The sequence below is a fragment of the Rattus norvegicus genome, chromosome 3 (assembly GCF_036323735.1).
Source record: "Rattus norvegicus strain BN/NHsdMcwi chromosome 3, GRCr8, whole genome shotgun sequence".
In the NCBI taxonomy this organism is placed as follows: domain Eukaryota; kingdom Metazoa; phylum Chordata; class Mammalia; order Rodentia; family Muridae; genus Rattus; species Rattus norvegicus.
The window spans coordinates 63,699,260-63,726,472 of record NC_086021.1 but is presented as its reverse complement, the minus strand read 5'-3'; the positions used below and the strand labels follow the sequence as shown (position 1 = coordinate 63,726,472).

The following is a 27,213-nucleotide window of genomic DNA, read 5'->3' as shown; positions in this document are numbered from 1 at the left end:
TGCGCTCCTGCCTGGCCCTTCGATATAGTAGTTCAGATGTCTGTGTTTGATGGTCAATTATTAAGAGTCCCAGAAAGGTGCACTCCAAGCATTCTCGCTGCCAAAAAGGTTCACAAACTGAAGCACCTTTTAGGGGATCCTTTATTACTGCTGCTTAAAAGAGAAATCCATCCTCGTCTCGTCAGAGGCATGGGCCAGTTCAGCAGCAGGGAATCCTGCCTTGAACATCTATCTATTCAGCCACATACAACGGACAAAGGATCCAGGACCCACATATTCTGCAGCGTGATGAAAGATATATTTTATTCATTCAACAACTATATACATACATATATACATACATGCAACATTACATACTATACAAGTTTGCAAGACCTCCTCCACTCTTACCCCAACCAGACACTCCAGTTTCTAAATGTTCAAAAGAACGTGGAAGGCGGGGTCAATTCCTGGAGCCTCTGCTGCTTGAATCCTCTCAAGGTCAACCAGGGGAGGCTTATTAAGTGCAGGCTCTGAACGAGACCCGCCTCAAAGTTCCTGAGATGGATTCAGTTACTATCTTGATTTCAAGTTTAAATTTGGTTATTAACTAATTCTGCAGCTTATTCAGTTCTTATCGAGACAACGACAAATACAGGTTTGTGTGTGTGTGTGTGTGTGTGTGTGTGTGTGTGTGTGTGTGTGTGTGACATATTTCCTTGTAGGAATAAAAAGATCTTGAGAAGGCAACTGAGTCACTTCTGATTTCCAGCTGGGGAGGTGGGTGGGTGGGTGGAGGTCTGTGTTACTGAGGGTTTTCATTTGAAGAGGGGGGGGGAAAAACCCAGAAGTGTGACCTCAAGCTGTGATGTTCTGTGATTCTCACATACACTCATAAGGTTCTAATTCCATTTTTGTGCACTGAAATTGTACGGGGACCGGAGAAAAGGGATGGCCATATTTCCCCAAGGAGAATTCTTCCATACCGGCCTATATTACACTGACACATTTTTGTAAATATTTTGAATGTGCATGATCAAATTTTGTCACTTGTCCAACACCTAGAAGTGCTGACAACATCCTAGCATACACTGCTGGATCTGCTTCAGCAAGCAACTGGTAAGCATCTACAAATGGCTGATCTATTTTGATATAAGCTTAATTAATGCTACATGTGAAACTCCAAATGTCACATTTCATGAGTTTAAAATATTAATTATTAGACTGCTTTAGTTAACTCGTTCTAAAATGGAATTTGAACTTAATTTCACATGGGTATTAAATTCTCTTGCAATAAATTGAACTTCAAGATAAAAGATTTCATAAAATCTTTTATGATTTTTTTTAGCCCAAGGATGAGAATTACATAAAAATATTATAAACAACACATGGCATCATCGTTGCAGATCCATGTACCAACTCTCAGGAGAGGGGCGGGATTCGGAGCTATGACATCTGGTCACAAAGTCCAAGCTGTTTTTTGATGAAATTTGAGATTAGGAGTTGTGGCCGTTGCTGGTACTCCACCAGGACATCATGGGACAGATTGATTTGGTCACTCTCGAGTCTGTCGAGAAGTGTCACACAGACCACAGCAGCTAGTAAGAAAAGCCATATGGTTAGTGAAGTGAATGTGCTGATCTATTCTACAGACTATTTGTCTATAGCACTGACATTCTCAACATGGACGGTTTAAATGGTTTCCCTGTGATGTAGACACAGTCGGCTGGATTTTCTAGTTTCCTTCCTTCTTCCCTTCCTTTCTTCTTTTCTTCCTTCCTTCTTTCCAAGGCTCATTTAAATTAGTTAATTGAAAGTATCAAAATCCGTCTTGGCCCTTTCCTCTGTAGTGTACTAGGTTAAGGAAACCACTGTGCTCAGACCAGAACACCCAAGGCACACAAACCCCTGGGCTGCCAATGGTAGTACTCCTCATTGCTGGGAGGAGGCTCTTTCTCCTTGTGGATACATCTAAAGGGACGCTTTATTTCTGGGTGCAGTACATGAGTGAATGTGCTTGCTGTAAATGAATGAAGCAAACAGCAGTGGGCTAGCTCTGGGATGCTGCCTAGAAAAATATAAAGGCGAGCACTGATTCTTATAAAATTTAAGATCTCAAGTCAAATGCTTGAAACTCTCAGGCACATGAAAGGACAAACACATTAGTGTTTAATTTCCAAAGAATGCGGGAAATAACATTGTTAAAAAAAATACAAAGGGCAGCAGCTCTCTGCTCCCAGACCCGGTGAGAGAGAGACCCAACCGCCTGGTCAGGTGGGCACTCCTGAGGCTGCAGAGCAAAAGAGACCACCAACACTGCTCACCCCTGCCCACATCCCTGGCCCAAGAGGAAACTGTATAAGGCCTCTGGGCTCCCGTGGGGGAGGGCCCAGGAGCGGCAGGACACCTGCCTGAGACACCGCCGGAACCTGAAAGAAACAGACCAGATAAACAGTTCTCTGCACCCAAATCCTGTGGGAGGGAGAGCTAAACCTTCAGAGAGGCAGACAAGCCTGGGAAACCAGAAGAGACTGCTCCCTGCACACACATCTCGGACGCCAGAGGAAAAAGCCAAAGACCATCTGGAACCCTGGTGCACTGAAGCTCCCAGAAGGGGCGGCACAGGTCTTCCTGGTTGCTGCCGCTGCAGAGAGCCCCTGGGCAGCACCCCACGAGCGACCTTGAGCCTCAGGACCACAGGTAAGACCAAATTTTCTGCTGCAAGAAAGCTGCCTGGTGAACTCAAGACACAGGCCCACAGGAACAGCTGAAGACCTGTAGAGAGGAAAAACTACATGCCCGAAAGCAGAACACTCTGTCCCCATAACTGACTGAAAGAGAGGAAAACAGGTCTACAGCACTCCTGACACACAGGCTTATAGGACAGTCTAGCCACTGTCAGAAATAGCAGAACAAAGTAACACTAGAGATAATCTGATGGCGAGAGGCAAGCACAGGAACCCAAGCAACAGAAACCAAGACTACATGCCATCATCGGAGCCCAATTCTCCCACCAAAACAAACATGGAATATCCAAACACACCAGAAAAGCAAGATCTAGTTTCAAAATCATATTTGATCATGATGCTGGAGGACTTCAAGAAAGACATGAACACACTTAGGGAAACACAGGAAAACATTAATAAACAAGTAGAAGCCTACAGAGAGGAATCGCAAAAATCCCTGAAAGAATTCCAGGAAAACACAATCAAACAGTTGAAGGAATTAAAAATGGAAATAGAAGCAATCAAGAAAGAACACATGGAAACAACCCTGGATATAGAAAACCAAAAGAAGAGACAAGGAGCTGTAGATACAAGCTTCACCAACAGAATACAAGAGATGGAAGAGAGAATCTCAGGAGCAGAAGATTCCATAGAAATCATTGACTCAACTGTCAAAGATAATGTAAAGCGGAAAAAGCTACTGGTCCAAAACATACAGGAAATCCAGGACTCAATGAGAAGATCAAACCTAAGGATAATAGGTATAGAAGAGAGTGAAGACTCCCAGCTCAAAGGACCAGTAAATATCTTCAACAAAATCATAGAAGAAAATTTCCCTAACCTAAAAAAAGAGATACCCATAGACATAAAAGAAGCCTACAGAACTCCAAATAGATTGGACCAGAAAAGAAACACCTCACGTCACATAATTGTCAAAACACCAAACGCACAAAATAAAGAAAGAATATTAAAAGCAGTAAGGGAAAAAGGTCAAGTAACATATAAAGGGAGACCTATCAGAATCACACCAGACTTCTCGCCAGAAACTATGAAGGCCAGAAGATCCTGGACTGATGTCATACAGACCCTAAGAGAACACAAATGCCAGCCCAGGTTACTGTATCCAGCAAAACTCTCAATTAACATTGATGGAGAAACCAAGATATTCCATGACAAAACCAAATTTAAACAATATCTTTCTACAAATCCAGCACTACAAAGGATAATAAATGGTAAAGCCCAACATAAGGAGACAAGCTATACCCTAGAAGAAGCAAGAAACTAATCGTCTTGGCAACAAAACAAAGAGAATGAAAGCACACAAACATAACCTCACATCCAAATATGAATATAACGGGAAGCAATAATCACTATTCCTTAATATCTCTCAATATCAATGGCCTCAACTCCCCAATAAAAAGACATAGATTAACAAACTGGATACGCAACGAGGACCCTGCATTCTGCTGCCTACAGGAAACACACCTCAGAGACAAAGACAGACACTACCTCAGAGTGAAAGGCTGGAAAACAACTTTCCAAGCAAATGGTCAGAAGAAGCAAGCTGGAGTAGCCATTCTAATATCAAATAAAATCAATTTCCAACTAAAAGTCATCAAAAAAGATAAGGAAGGACACTTCATATTCATCAAAGGAAAAATCCACCAAGATGAACTCTCAATCCTAAATATCTATGCCCCAAATACAAGGGCACCTACATACGTAAAAGAAACCTTACTAAAGCTCAAAACACACATTGCACCTCACACAATAATAGTGGGAGATTTCAACACCCCACTCTCATCAATGGACAGATCATGGAAACAGAAATTAAACAGTGATGTCAACAGACTAAGAGAAGTCATGAGCCAAATGGACTTAACGGATATTTATAGAACATTCTATCCTAAAGCAAAAGGATATACCTTCTTCTCAGCTCCTCATGGTACTTTCTCCAAAATTGACCATATAATTGGTCAAAAAACGGGCCTCAACAGGTACAGAAAGATAGAAATAATCCCATGCGTGCTATCGGACCACCACGGCCTAAAACTGGTCTTCAATAACAATAAGGGAAGAATGCCCACATATACGTGGAAATTGAACAATGCTCTACTCAATGATAACCTGGTCAAGGAAGAAATAAAGAAAGAAATTAAAAACTTTTTAGAATTTAATGAAAATGAAGATACAACATACTCAAACTTATGGGACACAATGAAAGCTGTGCTAAGAGGAAAACTCATAGCGCTGAGTGCCTGCAGAAAGAAACAGGAAAGAGCATATATCAGCAGCTTGACAGCACACCTAAAAGCTCTAGAACAAAAAGAAGCAAATACACCCAGGAGGAGCAGAAGGCAGGAAATAATCAAACTCAGAGCTGAAATCAACCAAGTAGAAACAAAAAGGACCATAGAAAGAATCAACAGAACCAAAAGTTGGTTCTTTGAGAAAATCAACAAGATAGATAAACCCTTAGCCAGACTAACGAGAGGACACAGAGAGTGCGTCCAAATTAACAAAATCAGAAATGAAAAGGGAGACATAACTACAGATTCAGAGGAAATTCAAAAAATCATCAGATCTTACTATAAAAACCTATATTCAACAAAATTTGAAAATCTTCAGGAAATGGACAATTTCCTAGACAGATACCAGGTATCGAAGTTAAATCAGGAACAGATAAACCAGTTAAACAACCCCATAACTCCTAAGGAAATAGAAGCAGTCATTAAAGGTCTCCCAACCAAAAAGAGCCCAGGTCCAGACGGGTTTAGTGCAGAATTCTATCAAACCTTCATAGAAGACCTCATACCAATATTATCCAAACTATTCCACAAAATTGAAACAGATGGAGCACTACCGAATTCCTTCTACGAAGCCACAATTACTCTTATACCTAAACCACACAAAGACACAACAAAGAAAGAGAACTTCAGACCAATTTCCCTTATGAATATCGACGCAAAAATACTCAATAAAATTCTGGCAAACCGAATTCAAGAGCACATCAAAACAATCATCCACCATGATCAAGTAGGCTTCATCCCAGGCATGCAGGGATGGTTTAATATACGGAAAACCATCAACGTGATCCATCATATAAACAAACTGAAAGAACAAAACAACATGATCATTTCATTAGATGCTGAGAAAGCATTTGACAAAATTCAACACCCCTTCATGATAAAAGTCCTGGAAAGAATAGGAATTCAAGGCCCATACCTAAACATAGTAAAAGCCATATACAGCAAACCAGTTGCTAACATTAAACTAAATGGAGAGAAACTCGAAGCAATCCCACTAAAATCAGGGACTAGACAAGGCTGCCCACTCTCTCCCTACTTATTCAATATAGTTCTTGAAGTTCTAGCCAGAGCAATCAGACAACAAAAGGAGATCAAAGGGATACAGATTGGAAAAGAAGAGGTCAAAATATCACTATTTGCAGATGACATGATAGTATATTTAAGTGATCCCAAAAGTTCCACCAGAGAACTACTAAAGATGATAAACAACTTCAGCAAAGTGGCTGGGTATAAAATTAACTCAAATAAATCAGTTGCCTTCCTCTATACAAAAGAGAAACAAGCCGAGAAAGAAATTAGGGAAACGACACCCTTCATAATAGACCCAAATAATATAAAGTACCTCGGTGTGACTTTAACCAAGCAAGTAAAAGATCTGTACAATAAGAACTTCAAGACACTGAGGAAAGAAATTGAAGAAGACCTCAGAAGATGGAAAGATCTCCCATGCTCATGGATTGGCAGGATTAATATAGTAAAAATGGCCATTTTACCAAAAGCAATCTACAGATTCAATGCAATCCCCATCAAAATACCAATCCAATTCTTCAAAGAGGTAGACAGAACAATTTGCAAATTCATCTGGAATAACAAAAAACCCAGGATAGCTAAAGCTATCCTCAACAATAAAAGGACTTCAGGGGGAATCACTATCCCTGAACTCAAGCAGTATTACAGAGCAATAGTGATAAAAACTGCATGGTATTGGTACAGAGACAGACAGATAGACCAATGGAATAGAATTGAAGACCCAGAAATGAACCCACACACCTATGGTCACTTGATTTTTGACAAAGGAGCCAAAACCATCCAATGGAAAAAAGATAGCATTTTCAGCACATGGTGCTGGTTCAACTGGAGGGCATCATGTAGAAGAATGCAGATCGATCCATGCTTATCACCCTGTACAAAGCTTAAGTCCAAGTGGATCAAGGACCTCCACATCAAACCAGACACACTCAAACTAATAGAAGAAAAACTAGGGAAGCATCTGGAACACATGGGCACTGGAAAAAATTTCCTGAACAAAACACCAATGGCTTATGCTCTAAGATCAAGAATCGACAAATGGGATCTCATAAAACTGCAAAGCTTCTGTAAGGCAAAGGACACGGTGGTTAGGACAAAACGGCAACCAACAGATTGGGAAAAGATCTTTACCAATCCTACAACAGATAGAGGCCTTATATCCAAAATATACAAAGAACTCAAGAAGTTAGACCGCAGGGAAACAAATAACCCTATTAAAAAATGGGGTTCAGAGCTAAACAAAGAATTCACAGCTGAGGAATGCCGAATGGCTGAGAAACACCTAAAGAAATGTTCAACATCTTTAGTCATAAGGGAAATGCAAATCAAAACAACCCTGAGATTTCACCTCACACCAGTGCGATTGGCTAAGATCAAAAACTCAGGTGACAGCAGATGCTGGCGAGGATGTGGAGAAAGAGGAACACTCCTCCATTGTTGGTGGGATTGCAGACTGGTAAAACCATTCTGGAAATCAGTCTGGAGGTTCCTCAGAAAATTGGACATTGAACTGCCTGAGGATCCAGCTATACCTCTCTTGGGCATATACCCAAAAGATGCCTCAACATATAAAAGAGACACGTGCTCCACTATGTTCATCGCAGCCTTATTTATAATAGCCAGAAAATGGAAAGAACCCAGATGCCCTTCAACAGAGGAATGGATACAGAAAATGTGGTACATCTACACAATGGAATATTACTCAGCTATCAAAAACAACGAGTTTATGAAATTCGTAGGCAAATGGTTGGAACTGGAAAATATCATCCTGAGTGAGCTAACCCAATCACAGAAAGACATACATGGTATGCACTCATTGATAAGTGGCTATTAGCCCAAATGCTTGAATTACCCTAGATCCCTAGAACAAAGGAAACTCAAGACGGATGATCAAAATGTGAATGCTTCACTCCTTCTTTAAATGAGGAAAAAGAATACCCTTGGCAGGGAAGGGAGAGCTAAAGATTAAAACAGAGACTGAAGGAACACCCATTCAGAGCCTGCCCCACATGATGCCCATACATATACAGCCACCCAATTAGACAAGATGGATGAAGCAAAGAAGTGCAGACCGACAGGAGCCGGATGTAGATCGCTCCTGAGAGACACAGCCAGAATACAGCAAATACAGAGGCGAATGCCAGCAGCAAACCACTGAACTGAGAATAGGTCCCCTGTTGAAGGAATCAGAGAAAGAACTGGAAGAGCTTGAAGGGGCTCGAGACCCCAAAAGTACAACAATGTCAAGCAACCAGAGCTTCCAGGGACTAAGCCACTACCTAAAGACTATACATGGACTGACCCTGGACTCTGACCCCATAGGTAGCAATGAATATCCTAGTAAGAGCACCAGTGGAAGGGGAAGCCCTGGGTCCTGCTAAGACTGAACCCCCAGTGAACTAGTCTATGGGGGGAGGGCGGCAATGGGGGGAGGGTTGGGAGGGGAACACCCATAAGGAAGGGGAGGGGGGAGGGGGATGTTTGCCCGGAAATCGGGAAAGGGAATAACACTCGAAATGTATATAAGAAATACTCAAGTTAATAAAAAAAAAAAAAGGTTTAGAAAAGGAAAAAAAAATACAAAGACGTGTGAGAAAGAACACAATATCTTTTTAAGAAGCAAAATTCTCATTCTTTTGACCCAAAGGAAATGTCTTTGATTTGTTCTATTAGGAAAACCCAGACGGAAAAAAAATGTGTGCTGTATTAATTTTTGTTACCAATTTCACATCGTGTCTTTGATTCTGAGGAATGTGCCTGTTTATAATGGTGCCAGTGGCGAGCACTTAGGATCCTTAGCAGTGAGCTAATCTCCATCAGCATCTAAAAGTGTATTACTGCAGAGAGGGTCAGCTCTGGGGACATTAGCGACCTGTTTGGGCATAGAAGTAGAATTGGGTAATATATATTTCTGTTGCAGACTTCATTGGGAGATTTAGGAAGAAGTATACTATAATCACAAGAGTGAACACTATCTTTTAAATTTTTACTTTTCATGGATAAAGGATACTTATACATACTTGGGGCACAATGAAACACTTCAGTATGTATTTGAATTATTATAGAAAGATTAAGTCGATCTAACATATGCATATATATATGCATTATTATCAGCAATATTCACAATGTTTACTAGAATGTTTAAATTTGTTCCTCTATCTAAGTGCAACTTTGTACTCTTTGACCAACATGTCCATATTTCCCACCCCACCAAACCTCTACTCCCCAGCCTTTTGTAATCATGATTCTTGTCTCTATTCCTATAAATTTGAGGTTTTTAGATTCCGTACATGAGTGAAATTGAGCAGGATCTCTTCTCACGGCTGACTTATTTTGCTTAACACAACATCTTCAGTGTTTATCTGTGTTGTTGCAAATACCCAAATCGCCAAAGTTGCCTTCGTTGTAAGACAAGAGTGCCCTGTTTTATATGACTGTCATAGTTCGTTCATCTATGGATGAACACTTTGGTTGATTTTATAATTGTGGCTGTTGTGAATGATGCTGTAGTGGATGCTAGTGAGTACCAGTCTCTCCACAGACTGAATACAATTCTTTAACTTATGTATTCAGAAGTGAGATTGCCAGATACCATGATGGTACTATTTTCAGTCTGAGAGACTTTTTATCCACTTTCCCAAGATGGCGGTGCTTTTTCATCCCTCCATCACTAGCATACTAGGCTTCTGTTTTTTTTTTTTTTTTTTTTTAATCTCCACACAATGCTTGTAATTCTTTGCCTTTTGATAGCTGTTGTAGCAGGTGCCCCATAATCACGGGGTTACTTCTTTCCCTGCTGTTAAATTGTATGAATTCCTTTTGCATTTTGTTTGTAAGTGTGTAGTTATTCTATTGGAAATGTTTTCCCAATTCGTGTATCTTATTGTTTGTTTAGTTCTTGCTGCACGTCGGGCATTTGAGATATCGGAATTCAGGCAGCCATGTCATGAATGAGGCAGTATTTTTGTTCCCTTAGACAGATGATGAAAGGGGTAAACAAATGGCCCGTTATGATGGAATAGGTAAGTAAGTAACACAGTAAATCCCCAACTTCCCAAACAGCTGTATCCATTCCTCTCCTGAACTTGTATATGGTGAACTGCTAGGACTTGCCCTGGTCGCCCAGCAAACTGATGCTTACAATCTAATGAGAACCACTGGAAATACTCAACCGCGGAAGAGTCGAATAGTCCATCACCTAGGATCATTTCTTTTACTCAAAACCCAGTCACTTTGTTGTAGAGCAACTCTGCTAAACAGGTAAACAAGAAAGCTGTGAGCTAACACTCCCAAGCTGTGAGCTAACACTCCCCGTGCTTTTTAAGTTAATGAGCAGCGGGTCTGCGAAGTGTTGATGTGGCTGGCAGATGCATTGAAAGTCCAGCTCCAGTCCCTCACTTGGCAGGATAAAAGGAAACGTGTGTCCTGTACTCTCCACAGAGCTGGCACCAAGCAGAATGTTTCCCTTGGATTTCAAGGGCCAGGTCAAATCTGCAGAGAGCAAGTAACAGCAATTCTGGCTTCGTTTCCTCCGCCCTGGGGAGCCCCTTAACAAGCAGCATATAATGATCTTGTCACCCCCCCTATTTCCATGAACAAATAAAAGGGACTAATTACTCAAAGCAACCTGTCAAAACGAAGCCTGTGGTTTTGCTGCCATGATCCTTAGATTAGGCATGGAGGGTAGTTCCTGGGGCCAGAGGGACATTTAGTGACCTAACTGTCACCAAGAACATTGTCAGCTACCTGACCCAGGAGAAATGTAATGGGGACACACAGCTCTCAGGCAGAGCTCACTGTGTTCTGACCTCAGCCCTTTGCCACCTTTCATGGCCTCTTACCGAGAAGCTGAGGGAAGTTACCACTGTATCTTTTTCCCATAAAAAACTACATGGATTTCTATGCACATAAAATACCTGTGGATAATTTTGGGGACCCAGATCCTCAAAGCTCATGCATTAAATCCTTCAGGTACCCTGCAGCCCTCTGCTCGACTGTGTTAGCAAACTCTCTCTGGTTCAGACCAAACCTCCAGCAAGGTTTTACATTAATGGGGGACAAAGATAACAGGGTTGGAAGCCAACACCCATGCACACAGCAGCAACCAAATGAGCTGGCTGTTAGAGGAAGGAGAAAACAGCAAAGGTTAGTGTCGCAGCTCCCAGCCTGGCTTATCTTTCTGCAACTCTTTTCTCTTTTCTTATCCCCAACCTCTGCTTTCTCCTACTCAATCTGTTGCTCCTCAACTTTTGAGTTTACAAAGCCAACACATTTCCATTTTGGTCTACCTCCTGTAGAAGACACTAGAATCATGCCATCATTCACCCAAAGCCTTTCCACTTCCTGTCTTTCCTCTTAGACTTTGATCTCAGCCCATTAATCACCTATCACAAAGCAGATAGAGAAGTTCACATTCAGAGGGACCAATAGGACCAGGGACATGCAAATAACTTATTTGTATGATCATTTCTCTCAAAACTTGGTATGCTGGTCACCTGTGTCTGAGCCCCAGCCTGCAGGTAACTCACATTTGTAGGCTACATTCTAGACACACTGAACCAGAATGTGGGTGGGGGAAGGGAAGAGACAATAAATACAGTAAATAGAGAGCAGGTGTTTCTGGTTGAACTATCTGAAAACTAAAACATCCAACTCCGTTCTTGAATCAAAGAAAGTTGCCACAAATGCATATACCTGGACCCTAACCCTTTAGGTCAATAAAAACATGCTGAATTAACTGGTTCGTTCACATCCCATCCTTTGATTGTCCCGGATCTCTTATGAAAGTGTTATTAAAGATGCTTCCTGATACATCCAAGCTGACCATCGCACTTGTTTAATCATTGGGTAAAGTTTAACGTTTGGATCAAGTTTTGCCAAAACAAACAAGAGAAGAACGCACCTCAAATACTTTCTTTGGTTATATAAGGAGAACTGAATAACACAAGGTGTTTTCATTTTCACCCAGAAGTCTAGAACTAAATCCAGGTGTTTACATTCAGCCTTGGATTCCTGGGTATTGAGGCTCCTAGGAGTACATCCACTCCCTTACATAACCACCTCTCGGTCGTTTTCTCTTGTTTTAAATACTGTTTCAACATTCCTTTTCCACTGAAAGCTGTTACTTGTGTTTCTTCCTGTACAGGCGTGCGCATGTCCTCTTTCAACAGCAGCTGCCGGTTTGTGGCACCATGCGAAGGAAGTGCCCATTGGAAGGCAGTGATGTCAGATCTCATCCATCTTTGTCCTTACTTAGCTGTGTTTCCTTAGGCTACTCAGTTTTTCTCTCTAGACCTGGCTTCATCCTCTCAGACAAGGTTGTCTTTCTGAGGCCTCCCCAGGCCCCCAATTTCCACCTCAGACCTTACATCATCTTTCAATAGGAAGACCATGCTGTCATCCCTAAGGAGGCCTAGCAGCAATGCTGGGTCCGAGACCATCTTCTGCTGCATGCTGGGCCATGAAACAAAGATGTCTTGGGAAGCACAGACAATGGAGCCTGAGATCCTAGGCCTGGTTTCTGGTTCTGGTGCCATAGCAAAGAGAGGCCATACATGAGATGTGTTGGCAGTAGTGAGAGAAGCTTAGCCTTAGAATTAAAGCCACTCAACCAAAACTATACTGTGGCTTCTATTAAAGTACACTAAAATATTGCAAAGTATTTTTTCTTAATCTTGTCTTTGTCAAATTAACAGGCCCAAAAGTGTCAGTATTTTAAATATTTCATCTCAAAAATTAGAAACATGTTTGAAGTGATAGCTATTCTAATTAGCCCAAGTTGATCATTATACAGGCTATTCACATACTGGGATTTGCACGGTTATTAAACAATGGAAAACACACTGCAAGGTGTGGTGGGATAACACATAACTGTAATCACGGAATTTGGGAGGTTGAGACAAAAGACGTCAAGTCCAAGACCAGCCTGAGCCATATAACACCTCGCCATGATCACCTTAAACAAAGCAACAAGTTAACTACTTATTGACACCTGATCTTTTAGATGTGAAAATTGAGTTGCCATGGCATCGCTATGCAATATCACTTGGTGGTTGCTTAACTTTTTATTTGACTCCAGCACTAACTCTTGGGAGGACGCAGTCCTGACAGTTTGTTTGCTGAAGCAAGATGATTGTCTGCTCGTCATACTTATGACACAAACTACTCTCTGATTTCTGTATGATACACATTTTAGTTCTTTGGTCCAGAGACCCCCAGTCTTGTGTTTTTATGGAGATGCTCCTAGCAGAGGCAGCAGTGTTCCTGAAGCAAATGGCCTGAGTTACACAGAACTGAAGTCAAATTCCAGCCCATTGGCTTAGCTGGGAGAAGGTGCGAAAGTTAAGGAGCACTTGGCCACTGTTTCTCTTGTGAAGGTTTGGAGAGTTGCAAGTGGTTGTCAAATATCCATGTGAAACAACTTTTCAAAACCCTGATTTACTTCTATTTTGGGATTAAGAAATACTCTAACTACAAACCTAAAATAATCATTAATTATTTCAGTAACATCATCTGGGCTTTGTCAGTGGTCACCATGCAGATTCCAGACACCAAGATCCTTCATGGCTGGGAACAGCCTCAGAAGAATTTAAAAAGTTGAACGCAAGTTGAGTTTCTGTTTCCTTTTATTGAAGAGTTTCAGAGTTAATTTCCTAAAGAATGAATACCTCCCTAAGTTACAAGTAGCTGTCAAAAGAAATAACGTGGAATTATTCCTTTACTCTAAAGGAAAACCACAGTGAGTTGCAGACAACTGAAGGCATTGAGAAGGACTTGAGCAGAGCCTAATCTTAGACAAATATTAGGTTTTATATATTGCTGTGCAAGTTTGTGTCAAAAGGCAGTTCTCTTGATAAAAACTAGATACAGACTGAATATATTTGTCACGAGTTCATAGCCCAAGAGGGTTACCATCTTTGATCAGAAGCCAGGAGCTTAATTGAAATAAATTTCACCACCAGACATGGATAGACACACCTGCTGGACACTGTGTTGCTTTTCTGCTGTCCAGTTTTGAGTTACTCTGAAGGTACAGCTTTCTGATGTGGGGTGACTTGAAATCCACTATTTCCTTATGCAGATCTTTGTTAAGGTGGTACTGAACCCCTGATACATTTGTTGGGGACAATGACCAAAAGAACAGCAGTGACAGATGGATATTTGTGGCCCTATTCCAGGCAGTTTGTTCACCCACAAGTAACAGCAGAGCCCCTGGGACTGCAGGTTTGCGTAAATCTAACAGCAAGGGGAACTCTTGGCTCCCGTCCTTCAAACAATTCTGAACTACTCGTGTGACCCGAGAATGACGGATCTGGTTTTCTATGGCCGTTTGTCAAGATCAAGTAGAGTCTCCCCGCCATCCTTTACATTCATTCTATTTATTGAGTTCCCACGTGGTAGGCATTACTCTAGGGACTGGGCATGGAGCAAGGGCAAACTCCCCCCTCTTCTGGTGTCACATCACAAGGGAGAGAGAATGAAAGCTCGCCTGATTCGATTCTTGTCACTTGAAACAAATTAGAGCCAGGTGGACCCCTCAGCTCCATCATATTGGCCTTTGGAGCATTTTCTTCATTAACGATTGATATAGGAGGCCCAGCTCACTGTAGGCAGTGCCATCTATAAGCAGGGGATCCTCGATTGTGTAAGAAAGCAGGTTGAACAAGCCAGCGGGTGAAAGCCAGTAGGCATCCCGGGGCCTGACTCCCCTCAATGATGAACTTTTGTGTGGAAGGGTAAGCCATTTAGAAGAACTCATTCCTCCCCTAGTTGCTCTCGTCAGCCAGCATATTGTATCCCAGCAACAGACAGCACATCAGAGCATGCATTATATAAAGCCACACATAAGTTAATATATAAGCAAGCCAGAAATAAAGATAACAGTGTTGAATATGTAATGTAGAAATCAAATACACAATATAAGTATGGGTGATTGGGTTTGTGTAGTCCTACAACGGTCCCTTCCTTAAGAGACCAAGTCTCACTAATTGTGAAGATGAGTGCTGAACTACGTGGACACAGACCCTCCCCAGGCCGGACAGATACAGAATGATATAACTCTACAAGGGTACTAACTCTATGACTGAGTCCTCTGGGTTAAACTGTGGTTCCCAGGAGAGCAGTGTCAAGGCACAGTGTTATCGGACGGCAGAAACTGTGTCAGTTCTCATATGGGTGTGAATTCATGTTGGTTGTTCTGCTGTCTCTTTATAGTATAAAAAGACAGAAAGGGCCACCAGAGAAGGCAGCCTGAAGAGTACGATCGGATGGGCTAGGAGTGACTGTGGAGAATAGTCAGGTCTTGTGAGCCTGAAACCACGGATCTTGGACTCAGGGGTCAGGTGAGACATCAGCATATTGCTTGTTTGTCATTCATGGCCTTCCTGATTTTTCGCTTGAACAGCAGAGAATGATTGCACCCTCGGCCTTTCCTCCCAAGCTTCCCTGGTCCACACAGAGTGCGTGGATAGGATAAAGCTAAAGAGGGTGGCCAGCTTTAACACCATGAAGGGATGAAGGGAACATATTATGAAGTAGCAACGAAAGACAAGGGCATGATGGCTACCTTTCCGTGGGCCTTTGGCCCTGGAGAGTTGGTCTTTCAGAGCCGACATGCTAGAAATGCACCTTGTAAAACAATGATGTCTTAGGGACATTAGAGTCTCTGCGACTATGAAGACATTTTCACAGTAATACTTGGATGAGTGACAGAGCTGCAGAGCTGTGTGTGTGTCGGCAGCCAAAAGGGCTCTGCAGGATGAAAGAGAAGCTGCGGCAGTGACTTGGGAGAGAGAGAGACCCACGTGGATGCTGAAAGCAGCAGCCAGAAGCTCCAGCAGCAGCAGCAGCAGCAGCAGCAACAGCAGCAGCAGCAGCAGCAGCGAGAACAGAACACTGTAGAAAGACCAAGGAAGGCAAGTGGAGATATCTGCAGATACAGGTGAGATCATGAGATCTGCCACAGGACCAAAAGGCTCTCTTAAGAGAATGGCTTCCCTCCAGTCTCCGAAAGATTCTCAAAAGACAAAGACAGATACCCAGGGTTCGCAAGCCTACAGTGTTCCCTGGGGGCCAATAGATCACTTTTACAGAAAGAACTCATGGTCATCGCCACACTTATATCTGGCAGCCTATTGGCTCAGTATTTTATATTTGACAGTGCTGGTTACCAAAATCTGCTCGTTTATATATTAGCAGAGATATGAGTCATTTGTTCCGATAAAAAGGAAACCTCAGAAGGTCTTTCCTGGAGCAGAAATCTTTTGCATTGTGGCTCAAGCAAGGTCAAACTGCCCTGCCCTTGTTCGTTGTTTTGGGTTACAGGTTCTCTGAAATTGGGCATTCTCGCTGAGTTTGTAAGCAAACAAAGAGCACAGAGGTGGTGTCTGGGCAGATGGCTCAGTGGTTAAAGCACTTGCTATGCAAACCTAACTAAATGCCTAGTAAGTGTGTAGACCTGCGTGAAACTGTAGCCTCAGAACACAGAGAAGAGGTATTCTCCAGAGCAAGCCAGCCAGCGGGACCAAGCCATGACATTAAGCTTAGGGTTTGGTTGAGGTAGAAGAGTCACTGAGGATGATTCCTGACCTCCAGCTTCCACATGGCATCCACACTCGTGCGCGTGTCCCCCGACACAGGCAAGCATGCACGTCACACACATACACCGAAAAGCAGAAAACCTAAACAGCACAAGGAGGAATCTGTGGTTCTTCACCAGATAGAATCGCCAGGTTGTGCACATGTATTCTGCAGTAACTGGTTAAAAAACAGTGTCCCTGCAAACAATCTCCTATAACTCTCTGTAATTCCAGAGTGCATTTCCAGACACGCGCGGTGTCTATTACATGCATAAGGAAATGGATTGGCTGCAAGGACAGATGCTTTTTGTAACGTTTTTGCTCTCGGAGTAGCTGAGAATGCCTTCCTTTGTACTGGTGACATCGATGGTCACTCCATCTTGGACTTCATCTCCCTAACTTTTAGCTTTGATCTCCTTCTGTCCGTCTGTGCTCTTTCTACCTCGTGTACCGTATGGGCTTCAAATGCCACTTTACACTGTCAACGTATGAGCTATTCCTCCAGTGCAAACCCTTCATCGGAGCCCAAGTGTCGTCAAGTCCAACTGCATCTGCAGGTCACAGCCACCAAATCCTCACCTAAACACGTCTGTCCCGGGTGTGACAAGCTCACTCTTCTGGGTATCCTTAGGGTCTGCCTTTCTCCTAAAACTCACATCAAACTGTCCTCAATTCTCCTTGGGTTTCCTCTCTGTGTTGACTGTGACTGTATCCCACCGCCCTCTGCTATCCCCCTGGCCTTTCCTGCCTCACTAGACTGCTGCCTTTTAGCCCTTTAATCCTCTTCTCACTTCTGCTCTGTTCCCATTATCGTCTTCCCAACTCGGCATTCAGAGAAAAGTCTACCGAAGCGTATCTATTCCGAGTTCTCCAGTTCCTTCCAGTTTCCAGACAGAAAGTCAAAGATTTAAAGGTGCTACGTGCAGCCTGCCCCTCCCCCTCCCTCATGCCCCACATCTCTCCCCACCCCTTCCCACCTGTCCCTGCCACACACCTGCGTGCTCCCGATATATTTAGCTTTACGTTTACACTTTCCAGAACGTGCCACTTTCCAGAACGTGCCTGCCAGGTTCCCACGCGCCCCTTTCCCAAATGACACCTTCTCCTCCTACCTTTCCCTGACCACACTAATTAAAATAATGACTGATAGACTATTTTAGGAATCTCTCATTTGCAACCTGTCTCAACAAATTCAATTATGATTTTAAGAAAACCACACCCACTACCAAGATAGAGAACAGTGAACTTGCAGTTGAGTCCTCTCTACGTCATCAACCAGCAGGTGCCTTCGGATTTTTGATCCTTGAGCTCTGCTTTCTCGCATCCCTGAGGGGAACAACATCATGCCTGTTCACAAATCTCTATGAGGTAATGTATGGTCTGAATAATTTTTAGGCATGGGTTCGACACTAAATAAAATTTGTTTGGGCTCCCTTTCCTTCTCCTGAAGAACAAACATGTTAGCTTTGTGGAAGAGGGGAGCAGGCCCTTAGAATGCACAAGAAATTTACCTCTCAAGCCACATAGTCCACACATGGCGGCGAACACCGTCGATTCCATTTCAATGTTCCTGACTCCAGCTTTGTACGCTCTCTTCAAATAGTCCAGCTTTTTCTCTCTCGAGAAACAACATAGCGCTCCATCTAAGCGGCCTGAAAGAAAATGGGGTGATTCAGTGGCTGCTGCCTCACCTCAGTGGAAGTAACATTCTCAGAAGGCTGCCTGCTTATGTGCCTACCTCTTTGGAGAGCCTCCTCTGGGGACCTGACTGTGGACTCTTTCCTCCAAAGGGAACTACAGAACATGACCACACCTGGCTCAGGTCTCATACACAGGGCAGAATGTCTGTACCAGAGTCCCACAGTTCTGAAGGACAGTGGGGACACCAGGAATGGGGTGAAGGGGTCACAGAGGAAGTTGCCCTTTGAGGAGAATCTCAGCTGGTTCAGTGACAGGGACACAGGCCATGTGGAGACACCGAGAGAGAAAGGTTTCATATCTCAGTGATGCTCCTGAGGTAAATAGTTTGGATTCTGCCATTCTCCCTATGACCACCATGGCCAGACATAGGCAGCTGGTGTGGGTTTTGTCCCTTGCACACCCCTCAGGCTTCATGCTACCCCTTTACTCAAGTTTTCCTATCCAGATTGTCCCTGTTGCTCCTGCCTTGCTTAGTTTCACTGGGTTGACCACTGGGCCCAGAAGAAAGTGGAGAACAATCTGATGTTACCCCTTCACCGAGTGTGTAACCTGACCTTTTACACCCAGCCAGTGCCCGGATGGAAGCTAGTGGCCCTCCATTACTTATGCAGACCTTCCCGAAGGAAGTGCTTCCTTTCCTCTGCTCCTGGTCCCTGTGGCTTCCATCCTGACAACCAGCTTTCCCCTGTTCTTCTCTCCTCTTCAGTGCTGCCTGCCAACACCTCTGTGGTATTGAAGCTGAGTCAAGCTCAGTTGTCCCAGAGGCCCTCGGTAATGTGAGGATCTACGCAGGCAGATAGGGGTTGTCTCACCTCACCCAGCCCCAGCATAAGTAGCCCCAGATGTGGGCCAGGTCTTTCCAGAGCTGTCATGCATAGACTATTTTGTACTTTTTAATGCTACTTTATGTTATGTCAGAGAGCCAAACATCTGGACTTTCACATGGAAAGCTCTAGAAATTACAAATGTTGGCAAAAAAATACCTCATATTTGGAACAATATCTCACAGGCCAATGGAAACACTGACTCTACCAGGCGTCTGCTAGTGAACTGTGCCATAACACATGAGTGGGTGATGCTCTAAATGGAGGGCCTAAGAGCTGATGTCCTAGAACAGTCTCAACCTGTCCATAAATACCTGCTTGCCTATTGGATAAATACCTCCAACGCTTTTACTAACCCGAGCAAAGGCAAACAGAATGCGATCTATCTCCCTGCACGACTTTTAAAAGTAATATGTAAACTTTGATTGAAAGGTAAAAGAAGTTGGCAATGGAATCTTAACATTAACTATAATGATTATAGAAACATAACTACAACCCAAGATTTGCCGTGAAATGCTATGGTCTGAAGACAGTGCAGATTCTTCTGTAATGAGCAGAATCCATGGAGATTGTTTGTCCTGTTTTTCTTTTGCCTTGACCCTCATCCCTTGGAACGAGAGCTGTTATTTGACAGTGACCTTCAACTTAACTCTGTACTAGGTATGGAGAGCATTTACTCTTGGCTGTAGGATAAAAGCCCCACTCTGAGACTACCGCATCGCCATAGGATCTGTCTAATTAAACATTTCTCTCTGTTTGCTAGTCTCCTCTCTTGCCTGGGGGTCAGGAGAATGACAAAAGCATAGAACCAGCATATTCCTCTTTCTTAAAGTCAGCAATTTAAGTAAAAGTCACAGGCAGAGAGAGAAGAAGCTGTCAATACCGCTAATTGCATTTTAGTATTCAAATTGATACAGGATTAAACCCATTCTCAATATAAAGTCACTCTGCATGTTTCTCAGCTGCTTATTAAGCCCTTATGTTGCTATGCTTTAGTAAGTAAAAAGGCTATTTGCTTCCCCTTGAAAAATCCACACTATTAATTTGCTAGCGTGCAGTTTTAATACAAACTGTGGTTTCGTGTAACGAGCGGCTGCTGTTTTCTGACGCTTCCCTGGTGTGCAAATGAGTCTCACCTTCGTAAAAGTCATAGGTACACATCGTGTGTCCGATGAGGGTTAGAAAGTTGGGGATCTCTCTGCTACAGTTGAACAAATCAGTAGCCAGTTCTTTGTCAAGCTCGGTGCTTCGGGTGACCACGTTATCCAAGATGACCTGTTCAAACCGAGGCTTGAAGAAGGAGTCTACAGCTGTATCTGTTATTACAACAGACCCCGGAGCAATCCCTGCAATGTGGAACAAATAAGTGATCCCAGAAGGTTGCTTCGAGTTGACTTCTGTGTCGTGTAATACGCGACCTCTTCCGTCAACATGAATTAATGCTGTTTGTTACTGGTTCTCCCCGCTTCCATGTTTAAAGATATTTTTTTCCCCTAAGTGCAATCGAATAACCTTTAGAACAGGCATTCTCATTGGCCGTCTTCGCAGATTCGCATTCACAATGTGGTGGGGTTTAGGTTTCAAGACAAACATGACTCTTGGACATGCAAATTAGTGCCAGCCTTCAGGCTCGAATTTGAATAAATTAGGTCAGGAATGAAGTAAATGAGCCTGCCAGCAAGTAGCTTTCACAAAGTGATGTGACTACTTGATATTTAATCTTCCTACAAACTCCTCCATTACTATAATTTCTTGGCAGCCCTCCTCTCTCTCCCTACAGAGTCTCACCACAACCCCTCCCTTTTCTCCCTGACTCCATGCAAATTAGGCCTCTTGGCTGCCCTTCCACTGCTCCAAAGTCTGGCTTGAGCCAAGTCAGGGACCCACTGAGATGCCATTTCCTGTCAACTCTTACTCTCCCTGTTTGTCCTTGTCCTCCCTTTCATCCCACTAAAGCCAACGTTCCCAGTTCCCCGGGTGTCAGTTTGAGTTACTCCCTTCCAAAAGTCTGAGCCATGGAGAGAGAACCAAATAAAGGAAAGGTAATGAAGGCGGGGTACAAAGAGTTGCCCAAGGCCTTCTGGGACCCATCTTTTGATTTAGGCCAATTTCTACTGACAGCCAGAGTGAGAAGATGTATCTAAATGATACTTTTTTAAAAAGATTTATTTATTTTACATGTATGAGAATACTATAGCTGTCTTCAGACACCAGAAGAGGGCATCAGATCGCATTACAGATGGTCATGAGCCACCATGTGGTTACTGGGAATTGAACTCAGGACCTCTGGAAGAGCAGTCAGTGCTCTTAACCTCAGAGCCATCTCTTCAGCCCCCTCTTTTTTTCATTTTTAAACTGGCCTTTGTGTGTCTATTTCTCTGATGAAACACAAGCTATATAAGGTTAAGAAGGGCGTCAGCTCACTGCTCTCTTGCCTGGCCTGGCGTGGAACCCAGCACATCGTGAGTATTCACTAGAAATCAGTGAGTACTTGCTTCTGTCAAGATACCACAGAACACAGGTCTGCAAATTCTGGTCCTCAGGCCACATGCCTTCTGTCTTAGTAAGTGAAGCTTTGTTGCAACATGATCCACACACTCATTTACATACTGTCCTGGCTGTATCTGAGCCATGATGTGATGTTAAGAAGTAGCAACAGAAAGTGCACAGTTTGCAAAGCTCAGAACCTTTATTATCTGGCACTGTGAGAAAACATTTCTAACAACCCTGGCTATGGAGTGCAGACTCATCTTGGGTTCGTATATATTCCGATATTCCAAAGGAAAGTAAATAGGGAGCACTTTACATTTCCCACTAGATGCCCAAGGTGGCTGTGGGACTTTAATTTCTGTTGTTGTAATAATGACCCTAACAAAAGCAGAGAGACCAGGTTTATGTGGTTTACAATTCCAACTTACAGTCCACCATTATGAGGAAGTTAAGATAGGAACTAGAAGCAGTCAGTCTCATCCAGTCATGAGCAGAGGGGGAAAATTGGTGCACATGTACCTGCTAACTTGCTTGTGCTCAGCTGCATTTCCTTACACTCACAGAATTGAGGATCCCCTGCCTAGGGAATGGTCACGCCCATATCAACAAATTGAATTAAGACAATCTCCAACTAGATATACCCACAGGCCAGCCCAAGGTAGATGCTAGGTTGTGTCAAGTTGACAATTGATGCTAAACATCCCAGTAGTTTCTGAAGATACAGTTCTGATTATCCAGAACAACAGAACAAGGGTTCCGTGTGTGTGTGTGTGTGTGTGTGTGTGTGTGTGTGTGTGTGTGTGTTCAGAATGCCCTAAGACACTGAGAAGGAAGTTGAAAATGTGCTTTCCTCATACTGGTTCAACATGTGTACATACATTGAAGCATCTATAGCCTAGTTTCTCCAAGACAAAACTTCTTTTTAATTGTGTACATTTCCTTTATCAAGGTATCTTTCACTCAGTTAAGGAATGACTGTGTCAGCAAAAGAATAAGTAATATCTGTAATTTTCTGTCTTCAGATATAGTGTTGCTTCAAACAAAGCAAATGAGTCCATCTCAGATGCAACTCTGAGCTGAAGCTGTTCACACCAGTACAATAGCTTGCTTTGCCTCCATTTACAGGCCTCCAGAAGTCGGTACAATCTTGTTGTAGTCTGTACTGTGTTATCATGAAACACAAGACTATGACCGTGATTTGGGCAGTCACCAGAGTGAGGAGCTGGAGGCTCATTCATATCAAATGACAACTGCTGCAATCAGGAGGCCAGAATGTGGAGCTGTGAGCACAGAAGGCAGATCAGGGATTCCCACAAACCGAGGATTACAAGCAGGCTTAATAATGGTTCCCATGTCTTTCCCAGGCTCTTTGTCCCCTGAAACTGATTATTTGAGAAACTACAATCTACAAGGATGTCTGGCCAACACTGATTCCATTCTCCCTTTCCCTTTGGAAGAGCACCCACAAAAGAGATACTTTTTGTTCACATGTGAGGGGCTTTGGGCTGGCTTTGTCTCTGGAGTATAGCTCTAGAATGGCTGCTCCCTTCTAGCCTGCCCCATCTGAGTCAGAGCCATTTGTGGGCCTGCCATTTCTCTAGTCCTCTGAGGGTTTTTTGAGATCACCTCTTGCTCCAAAATGCTTACTCAAGCAATTCTGGTGTGTGTGTGTGGGGGGGGGGGTTGTCTTTTTAAAGGCTCACCCTGTTTTATGGAACCATGTGGTCCTGTTTTTCTATCAAACCTTTCCATATAAAATATTGCATCTGCATTAACATGTAGTCACATGATAAGATGATACCCTGATAAGACCTGCTCCTTAGGAAACAATTGAAGGGAGGCAGGGGAGATCTTGGATGGACTTAGGCAGTCACTTGAACTTTCCTAAGAGCTCACGTGGTCCTTTTTGCTGTGTAGTTGAGTAAAACACAAGACCAAGAAAAGAGCTGTAAGCACTGAAGTGAGCCAAAGGAAAGATTTTGCTAGCAGCCATAAGGTCTGATCTTTTCATTTTCTTTACCGGAACATCCCCATTCCTGTCACATAGAATTTCTCAGGTCCCAAACCTACCCTTACTATATGCTGATTAGTTTTTGTCAACTTGGCTCAAACCGAAGTCAACTGGGAAGAGGAAGCCTCAACTGAAGAGCTGTCTCCATAAGAAAGGCCTAGCAGCACCACGGCCTCTGCTTCAGTTCCTGCATCCAGGTTCTTGCCGTGAGGTCTTCCCTTGGCTTTCCTCAATAACTGGCTGGGAGCTGTTAGCTATATAAGCCCTGCTCTCCCCATGTTGATTTTGGTCAAAGACTTTTGATGGCAACAAAGAAACAGACTAGAACATACTGTAAAATCATACTTTCTAATAATTCTTCTCTTCTTTGTATGAACATCTTTGAACACCAGTAGAATCACACACACACACACACACACACACACACACACACACACACAGAGAGACAGAGACAGAGAGACAGAGAGACAGAGACAGAGTTAAAGTCAGAGAGATAAAGTCAAAAACAGAGAGAGGGAGAGAGAGAAAAAAGACAGAGAAATGCACACACACACACACACACACACACACACACACACACACACACACACATATATAGAGAGAGACAGAGAGAGAGCTTTAAATTTTCAAGCCCCAGCCTCCCAGTACTTTGCAGCCTATCTGAATTTCTGTTGGGCTCTAAGTATGTTAGTGTACTTTGAATTAACACAGGGATGTATGAAGAATCACTTGCTTTAATGGTAGAAATCAATCCATCTCACCAATTCCCCCCGATGTTCCAATTCTGATGATGGTAACATCGCAGCAGCGTGCATGGTGGAGTAATTTGATGAGTTCGTGGAGCATAATGGAAATGGAGGGGATGCCCATCCCGTGCTGCGGAGAGAGAGGAGAGTCATTATACATCTCACACACGCATAAGCTAGCAGGACGTATTTTTTCTTCTTTATGAGTTAACAGCCCTTGTATAAATTTACATAATCATCAAGACTGTGCCAACGCTTGGGAGAATGTAAGTCATCTCTAAGTGATGCCTACATGGCATGCTGATGGATGGGTCCATCTGTGAGGACTAGAGAGAGGCATCCTCCAGCCAGCTAAGCTGAGCTGCTCACTGTCAAGAGCAGAGGTGGACGGCAGAGTACAGGTGTGCCAGGGCAGTGTCAGTGAGCTCACTTGAAGAGGATCCCGCCCCCATACATAACTGACAGGAAAGTGACAAAACCTAATTTTGCCTTCCATTTCACACAGCCTTACTTCACCCTAGTGAGCGAAATAGTGAACTAATTTTATTGCTCAGATGTAGCCTTGATAGTTTTGCTGTTAGTTCTGTGTGAGTCCAGAAGGACTCTAATGGAGAAACGTGTCTTCAGTTCCCACTCAAGGGTTTCAAACTTATGCTGACCCTGTGAATACATTCACATTACCATGGATTATGACTGCAGCCTGGTTTAATTCAGAACTTATGTCAAAACAATCACAGGCACCACACTAGGGGTCAATCAACATGGACTAGAGGATTGAGCCACTTACGGTGGATCCATTATGTCTAACAAATCTTTGGAAAGATTTTTCATGCAGTAGTTTGTAGAAACTGGAGCTGACTTTTATCATGGCTACTTCACTTCTTTTTTTTTTAATGTCATTGGATTTTTTTTTTACTTCTACTTTTATACGATAGCTTTTTTTAAAAATCATTATAAACATCAATATGGTTTGCTAAGCAAAAGGTAATTTGCAGCCAGCTTTGAACAGTATTGTTACGTATAAAGGTTGTCAGTGACATCTAGGCTAATCCCCCAACCCCATTTTCTACATTTTGGTCTGTACCTCAGCATTCTCTTTCATCCATCCTCTCTCTCTCTCTCTCTCTCTCTCTCTCTCTCTCTCTTTCTTTAAAATTCGGTATTTCTTATTTACATTTCAAATGTTATTCCCTTTCCCAGTTTCCTGTCCATAAGCCCCCTAGCCCCTCCCTCTCCCCTTCTATAAGGGTGTTCCTCTCCCCATCCACCCCCCCAACAATCCCCTACACTGGGGGTCCAACCTTGGCAGGACCAAGGGCTTCTCCTTCCATTGGTGCCCAGCAAGGCCATCCTTTGCTACATATGCAGTTAGAGCCCTGGGTCAGTCCATGTATAGTCTTTAGGTAGTGGTTTAATCCCTGGGAGCTCTGGTTGGTTGTCATTGTTCTTATGGGGGTCTCAAACCCCTTCAGTTCTTTCAATCCTTTCTCTAATCCCTCCAACAGCAGTCCCGTTCCTAGTTCAGAGGTTTGCTGCTAGCATTCCCCTCTGTATTTGACATGTTCTGGCTGTGTCTCTCAGGAGACATCTATATCTGGTTCCTGTCAGCATGCACTTCTTAGCTTCATCCATATTATCTAGTTTGATATATATATATATCTCACATGTGGGGCAGGCTCTGAATGGTCGTTCCCTCAGTCTCTGCTCTAAACTTTGCCTCCCTATCCCCTCTTATGGATATTTTTGTTCCCCTTTTTAAGAAGGAGTGAAACATTTGAATTTTAGTCATCCTTCATGAGTTTCATGTGGCCCGTGCATTGCATCTTGGGTAATTCAAGCATTTATTTGGGCTACTTCACGTCTAAGCTGATGGCAGAGTCTGTGTATCGATCCACGACCACAGAGACTTTGGAAAACCACTAGAGCTGTGGTCATGTTGTTTCCAACCAGAGCTCCCTCTCCTTCCGGTCACCAAGAATATTAAACTGTGGAAACTGTGGGCCTCTGGGGTCACCATGTTTTGTTCTCATCCAATATGCCCTAATTTCTGAAAGCTTCATAAGCCTCCTGGATCCGGGAATCAAGTCTGTATTGATCTGTGTGCTCGAGATTAACAAGTTTGGGGCCTTGGTGCTAGCGCTGCAATGAATAAATAAACTATCGTTTGCTCCAACTGTAAATTAGCAGATGAGTTACTATTTCATCTACTAGGTTCCCTCACAATCAGCCATTGTGAACTTTAGGATCAGCACTCAGTTTTCAATATGATGATAAAATTACAAATAGACTTCCGTTTCTCTTAAAATTCTCTCTCTTTCCCTTTCCCTCCTCTTTCCCTCTCTCCCTGTAGCTACTGGAGATTTGCAAACTGGTCTGTATTGGGAGCTGCCTGTCCATCTAGTATTCTCAGTGGCCAGCTTTGATCATTTGGGTCCTGCTCCTTGACAGGACACAAGTATCACCTCTGGCTTTGCCTTCAGATCAAGTATTTCTGATCGTTTTTGTGTGTGGATGCTACTTTTTTCTCTCTCCATTTGTTGTACAAAATAGAACAAATAATAATTGTTTAAAGGATTTTAACTGAAAAGTTACTAGGACAGCATCAGCGGACACTTAGCTTCTTCTAAGGTAGGTAGTCTGTAATTTTTTTATCGACTGAACAAATTAGTAAGTAAATGGATTCTGCTATTAGAAGCCAAAACAAATTTCAGGCACTCTTGGCCTCATGAGATCCTCTTCGCCACCCCAGTGGAATTATTATGCGTGTTTTCTTTGGTTCCCCCATGTTCCCTGCTCTCTGCACATTCCACCACTGGGTAAT

The 27,213-nt window shown here is 43.1% G+C and overlaps 1 protein-coding gene across 2 annotated transcripts in view; it reads right to left on the bottom strand.

Annotated features, from left to right (window-relative positions):
• Nucleotides 1-278: 278 nt before the first annotated feature.
• Upp2 (uridine phosphorylase 2) overlaps nucleotides 279-27,213 on the bottom strand; it is a 44,524-nt gene continuing 17,589 nt past the window's right edge. Inside the window, exons 3-6 of one of the 2 annotated variants that reach the window (XM_039104478.2) lie at nucleotides 24,408-24,522; nucleotides 20,282-20,491; nucleotides 18,132-18,272; nucleotides 279-1,577 (exon numbers count right to left, since the gene is read on the bottom strand). In XM_039104478.2, coding sequence (XP_038960406.1) covers nucleotides 1,426-1,577; nucleotides 18,132-18,272; nucleotides 20,282-20,491; nucleotides 24,408-24,522 — 618 coding nt within the window. In that variant the 3' untranslated portion in view covers nucleotides 279-1,425. 2 annotated transcript variants of the gene reach the window in all.